Source organism: Dama dama, chromosome 2 (assembly GCF_033118175.1).
Source record: "Dama dama isolate Ldn47 chromosome 2, ASM3311817v1, whole genome shotgun sequence".
In the NCBI taxonomy this organism is placed as follows: domain Eukaryota; kingdom Metazoa; phylum Chordata; class Mammalia; order Artiodactyla; family Cervidae; genus Dama; species Dama dama.
The window spans coordinates 24258536-24265691 of NC_083682.1; the positions used below are offsets into that span (position 1 = coordinate 24258536).

Consider the following 7156-nt stretch of genomic DNA (forward strand, 5'->3'; position numbering starts at 1 on the left):
GTTTATCACAAGTAAAAATTTTGTAACTTTTTCAATTTCAAAAAAATCTTTGGAACAAATATTCCTGACTAAGAAATATGGATAAAGCTTAACACTGAGAACTATATATATAAAATATTTCACACTGATAAAATCATATATTGTACTATACTGTGTTATATTTCTATGTTTCATTATACTATTCTATTACTGTATTTATTAAATGAGCAAGTCTACATAGCAAAGATTATTTGCTCTGTGAATACACTACTTTGTCTTTAAGTTTCAACAGAACTTTCTTCACTTCCTTGTTCCTCAGGGTGTAGACCACAGGGTTGAGAAGGGGCGTCAGCACAGTGTAGAAAACAGCCACAACCCTGTCCATAGCCTCCTTGGAGCCTGGTCTCAGGTAAATGAAAACACAAGGAACAAAGAAGCAAAGAACCACAGTGCAGTGGCAGGCACAGGTCTGGAAGGCTCTCCATCGCCCCCCTGAGGTGCGGATCTTCAGGATGGAATGGATGATGGAGACGTAGGACAGCACTATCAGGAGAAAGCAGCCTGAGGCCACCATCCCAATGTTGACAAAGATCACCAACTCGTTGGCAGCGGTGTCTGCACTGGCCAGTTTGAGGATGGGCGGTGCATCACAGAAGTAATGCTGGATCTGGTTGGGTCCACAGAAGGGCAAACGGAATGTCAGTGTGGTCTGGACAGCAGAGTGCAGAGAACCACTGAGCCACGTGGTTGTGGCCAGGATGGCACACTTCCTCCCACTCATCATGCTGGCGTACCTGAGGGGGTAACTGATGGCCAGGAAGCGGTCATAGGACATGATGGTGTAGAGGAAGCACTCAGTGCTGCCCAGGAAGTGGAAGGAGTAGAGCTGGGCCACACAGCTGGGAAAGGAGATAGCACTGCCTTCTGGGGACACCAGGGTCATCAGCATTTTGGGCACAGTGACCGTGGAGAACCAGATGTCAATGAAGGACAGGTTGCTCAGGAAGTAGTACATGGGGGTGTGCAGGCGGGGATCCACTGTGATCACCATCAGGATGAGAAGGTTCCCCACCACAGTGAGGACATAGATCACCAGGAAGATTCCAAAGAGGAGCATGTCCAGCTCTGGTGCATGGGGAAGGCCCGAGAGGATGAACGTCGTCACTACACTCCTGTTTGTCATCTCTCCACACTTTTGGTCTCTCTCTCTCTCTCTCTCTCTCTCTCTCTCTCTCTCTCTCTGGGAACATCAAGAGCACCCAACGTTTTATTGAGAACTGAGAACTGCTTTATACAAGGGAGGTAATTCTAAAGTCATACTCAACTTTGCTTACCACAAACCTCCCTTGAAAAAGGAGATAGAATGATTTCATCTTCTCTGTCTTATATCCCTCTCACTCCCTCTCTGTCATACAAACACACAGACACACACACACACACACAAACACACACACCATACACACAGGCACACACAGATAGATGTCGAAAAGGGAGAAATCCACACAAATCTCTGTTGATAGATCCTGAGCACTACTAACTTAGCACCATAAAACAAGCTAAATTTTCTATTTTATACTTTCTCTTGATCATGTTAGTTTGTTGTATGCTCCAGATCTCACAATGTTGAAATCAAAGTTTCAGGTTGATCTCTCATCTCATCTGAAGTTCAGGATCACCTTGACATTGTCAGTGTGAAGAAAAGTACTTAGTAAAGTAATAACATTCATAAGTGAAGTTGCTCAGTCGTGTCCGACTTTTTGCGACCTCATGGACTGTAGCCTACCAGGCTCCTCTGTCCATGGGGTTTTCCAGGCAAGAGTTTTGGAGTGGTTTGCCATTTCCTTCTCCAGGGGCTCTTCCCCTCCCAGGGATCAAACCCAGGTCTCCTGCATTGTAGGCAGACACTTTACCATCTGAGCCACCAGGGAAGATCCCTGGGACATTCATAGGTACTCAGTAAATGGTAGTAAATTATTTGGACCTGTTGCCTTGTTTGTTGTTGTTGTTGTTGTTGTTGTTTAATGTATACATATAGCTATATGGGGGGAGTGAGACACATAGACAGAGAGGAAGTAGAGGGAGAAGATAAATTCTTGTTGTGCTATAGAGACTTCTGAATTTCAAAGCTACAATTTTGAGGAAAATTTCATCACTGGTATTGGTACTGGTGTCTCACTAACTACCACTAAATTGTTTATATAGGAAACAATTCCAGAGCAGGTTAAGAATCTCTAAACTTCATACAGAATCCTGACATCCTCTAATGTGATCCAGAAAATGTCAACCATCACAATATTGCTAGCCTCAAACTTATTTTATGCAGTCATTTATGAGGCTCTGAAAATATAAACTTCATATGTGTTCCCCCAACCACAATCCATTGCATAGTGGCTGGTTTCTCACATAAATATTTCTATCCTAAGCATGTAAATATAATATTTTCTCTTATCAGATTTGTTAGAGATGATATCCTCCACCAATCTTCCATTCCTTATACTCATAAATCCGGGCAAAACCTCGAAAGAGAAGAAAACTCTATGAAGCATATGATTCTTATGTAAAACCTACTACCTGTAACAAGAAAGAACCAACATAAGGGAAGGATCTATGTTAACTTAATATCAAGAAATACTGGAGAAATAACACCAGAAAGAACAAAGAGATGGAGCCAAAGTGAAAAAAAACATGCAATTGTGGATGTGACTGGTGATGGAAGCAAAGTCCAATGCTGTAAAGAACAATATTGCATAGGAACCTGGAATGTTAGGTCCATGAATCAGCGTAAATTGGAAGTGGTCAAATAGGAGATGGCAAGAGTGAACATCGACATTTTAAGAATCAGTGAACTAAAATGGACTGGAATTGGCGAATTTAACTCAGATGACCATTATATCTATTACTGTGAGCAAGAATCCCTTAGAAGAAATGGAGTAGCCATCATAGTCAACAAAAGAGTCTGAAATGCAGCACATGGGGGAAGTCTCAAAAATGACAGAATGACCTCTGTTCAATTCCAAGGCAAACCATTCACTATCACAGTAATCCAAGTCTATGCCCCAACCAGTAATGATAAAGAAGGTGAAGTTGAACAGTTCTATCAAGACCTACAAGACCTTCCAGAACTAACACCCAATAAAGATGTCTTATTCATTATAGGGGATTGAAATGCAAAAGTAGGAAGTCAAGCGATACCTGGAGTACAGGCAAATTTGGCCTTGGTGTTCAAAATGAGGCAGGGAATAGGCTAACAGAGATTTGCCAAGGGACCACATTGGTCATAAGAAACACCCTCTTCCAACAACACAAGAGAAGACTCTACAACTGGACATCACCAGATGGTCAATACAGAAATCAGATTGATTATATTCTTTGCAGCCAAAGATGGAGAAACTCTATAGAGTCAGCAGAAACAAAATTGGGAGCTGACTGTGGCTCAGATCATGAACTCCTTATTGCCAAATTCAGACTTAAATTGAAAGAAGTATGGGAAACCACTAGACCATTCAGGTATGACTTAAATCAAAACCCTAAGATTATACAGTGGAAGTGACAAATAGATTCAAGGGATTAGATCAGATAGATGGCCTGAAGAACTATGGACTGAGGTTCCTGACATTGTGCAGGAGGCAGTGATCATGACCATCCCCAAGAAAAAGAAACGCAAAAAGGAAAAATTGTCGTTTGAGGAGGCCTTACAAATAGCTGAGAAAAGAAGATAAGTGAAAAGCAAAGGAGAAAAGGAAAGATATACCCATGTGAATGCAGGGTTCCACAGAATAGCCAGGAGATATAAGAAAGCCTTCCTCGGTGACCAAGGCAAAGAAATAGAGGAAAACAATAGAATGGGAAAGACTAGAGATCTCTTCAAGAATATTAGTGACACAAAGGGAACGTTTCATGCAAAGATGGGCACAATAAAGGACAGAAATGGTATGAACTTAACAGAAGCAGAAGATATTAAGAAGAGGTGGAAAGAATACACAAAATATACTAAAGGGATCTTCATGACCAAGATAACCACAATAGTGTGATCACTCACCCAAAGTCAGACGCTCTTGAATGCGAAGTCAAGTGGGCCTTAGGAAGCATCACTATAAACAAGGCTAATGGAGGTGATGGAATTTCAGTTGAACTCTTTCAAATACTAAAAGATGATGCTATGAAAGTGTAACACTCAATATGCCAGCAAATTTGGAAAACTCGGCAGTAGCCACTGAGTGGAAAAGGTCAGTTTTCCTTCCAATCCCAAAGAAAGGCAATATCAAAGAATGTTCAAACTATTCCACAATTGCATTCATCTCACACGCTAGCAAGTAATGCTCAAAATTCTCCAAGCCAGGCTTCAGCAGTATGTGAACCATGAACTTCTAGATATTCAAGTTGGATTTAGAAAAGGCAGAGGAACGAGAGATCAAATTTGAACATCTGTTGGAACATCAAAAAAGCTAGAGAGTTCCAAAAAACATATACTTCTGCTTTATTGACTACACCAAAGCCTTTGACTGTGTGGATCACAAGAAACTATGGAAAATTCTTCAAGAGATGGAAATATCAGACCAGCTTACCTGCCTCCTGAAAAATCTCTATGCAGGTCAGGAAACAACAGTTAGAACTGGACATGGAACAACAGACTGGTTCCAAATAGGGAAAGGAGTGTGTAGTGGTTGTATATTGTCAGCCTGTTTATTTAACTTATATGCAGAGTATATCATGCGAAATGGCAGGCTGGGCAAAGCACAAGCTGGAATCAATATTGCTGGGAAAAATATCAATAACCTCAGATACACAGATGACACTGCCCTTATGGCCAAAAATGAAGAACAAAAGAAACTCTTGATGAAAGTGAAAGAGGAGAGTGAAAAAGCTGGCTTAAAACTCAACATTCAAAAACTAAGATCATGGTGTCTGGTCCTATCACTTCATGGCAGATATTGGGGAAGCAATGGAAACAGTGACAGCCTTTATTTTCTGGTACCCCCAAATCACTGCAGACTGTGACTGTAGCCATGAAATTAAAAGATGCTTGCTCCTTGGAAGATAAACTATGACCAACATAGACAGCATATTAAAAAGCAGAGACATTACTTTTCAACAAAGGTCCATCTAGTCAAAGCTATGGTTTTCCCAGTAGTCATATATGGATGAAAGAGTTGAACTATAAAGAAAGCTGAGTGTCAAAGAGTTGATGCTTTTGAACTGTGGTGTTGAAGAACACTCTTGAGAGTCCCTTGGACTGCAAGGAAATCCAACCAGTCCATCCTAAAAGAAATCAGTCCTGAATATTCATTGGAAGGACTAATGCTGAGGCTGAAACACCAATACTTTGGCCTCCTGATGTGAAGAACTGACTCATTGGAAAAGGCCCTGATCCTGGGGAAGATTGAAGGCAGGAGAAGAAAGGGATGACAGAGGATGAAATGGTTGGATGGCATCACCAACTGGATGGACATGAGTTTGAGCAAGCTTTGGGAGTTGGTGATGGACAGGGACGCCTGTCATGCTGCAGTCCATGGGGTCACTAAGAGTTGAACACAACTGAGAGACTGATATGAACTGGACTGAATATTATGAAAAGCTGGAATTGTGTACAATGGAAACTGAGGCAGAAATTATGCTTTTAGTTTAATCCAAAATTTTGTTGAATTCAAGATTGTTACTATTTTTCAAGAAAAGACTCACCAATGTGAAATGACATTCTCTGCTCTTAATAAAGCCACACAGTATAGATACTATCTCCAGACAATCAGGCTGAATCTACATTAAAGCTATATTCTTCAAATGAAAGAGTAAATAGCAGTGACAATTACCCTAATATCCTATGTGGGTATCAGAAGCAAAAAAATGAAACAAATGTACCTCAAAAATTTCTACTCTACCAGTGGGATCCATCACCAAGATAAATCACATAGATTAAATAAAGTATGAAATTTTTCATCAGGTGAATTGCAAGGTAGCCTGAGACCTAAGGCTGGCGTTATCAGTGATAGGAAACAGGGTTTGACTTGTCTGCTTATGCTGTTGCAACTTTGTCCCTTTTCGTAGGTCCCTATTACTAATTGTACATATACAGATATGCATACGTTGTGTGTATATACATAGATTTGTGTGTATATATATGTGTGCAGTCTGTGTGTGTGTGTTTATTCCACATACAGAGAGAAAGAATAAAGTATCAAAACAGAGACAGAGAGTTAAAGAGAGACAGTCAAGATTTTATAACCACAAGTGGTTATAATATCTATCTAACAATGTTAGATAACAATACCTTACCTCTCAGTGGAAGCTTAAGAGGGAAAGCAAGTGGAAATGAGAGAAATTTACCTTTCTAAGAACTCACCTTCACTGCATGATTATATATAAATACAATATATAAATTTATAAATGTGCAAATATACTTATGTTTATAATTTAATTTAAACATATTTAAATTTATAAATATATAAAATTCATTTGTGTTTACCCTTCACCCTGGAGAATGTTGAACACTCAATGCGCTATGTCGAAGCACTTATTTGCAAGTTACTACTCAAAGAGCTGATGTACCTGTGATTGCTTGTTGAGAAACAGTGGTTGCTTTCTGTTCAAGGACCCAACTAACTAACCTAAGGGAAGAGAATCGAAACTCACATAGCTGGAAAGGTAAAATGTAACTTGATTTGCTTTCTCAGGGAATAGGATTACTCTTGGGTGCTCAGGCTCCCTAGATGAAAGAAAAACAACAGAAAGGGACTAATGAAAAATTTTTAGTAATTGCCTACATATTTCCCCCATGTGTTTGTTATTTGAACACACCTGAGAGGAGTTCATGACTTTCTGGAGCTAGTACTTATGCCTAAGAGGAAAGAAGGACTCAGTTACCCTATTTCCTTATCGGTGATACAGATAAACTCACAACTGTTTATTCTAAACATAAACTTGCCCAGAACCCATAAATGGTCATTTCACTTTTTCCCCTTTTATTTGCCATGTAGTGATGATGCCATGGTCTCCGTGTCTTGAATGTTGAGTTTTAAGGCAGCTTTTCCACTCTCAGTCATCCCTATTATTATGGAGTTGAGCAAGATTCTACGTTAACTACTTCTTATAATTCAACTATTTACTTCTATAATTTAGGATCCTTTTCAAGTACTAATAAACTCAGAGAATACAGCTTCAAGGAATCATCATACATGTCATG

General features: G+C 39.8%; 1 protein-coding gene across 1 annotated transcript; it reads right to left on the reverse strand.

The window, feature by feature from the left end:
• Nucleotides 1-226: 226 nt before the first annotated feature.
• On the reverse strand, nucleotides 227-1162 carry LOC133067105 (olfactory receptor 10G4-like). The gene has a single exon (XM_061158318.1). It carries the CDS (start codon nucleotides 1160-1162, stop codon nucleotides 227-229), a length of 936 nt encoding a protein of 311 aa, XP_061014301.1.
• Nucleotides 1163-7156: the final 5994 nt, after the last annotated feature.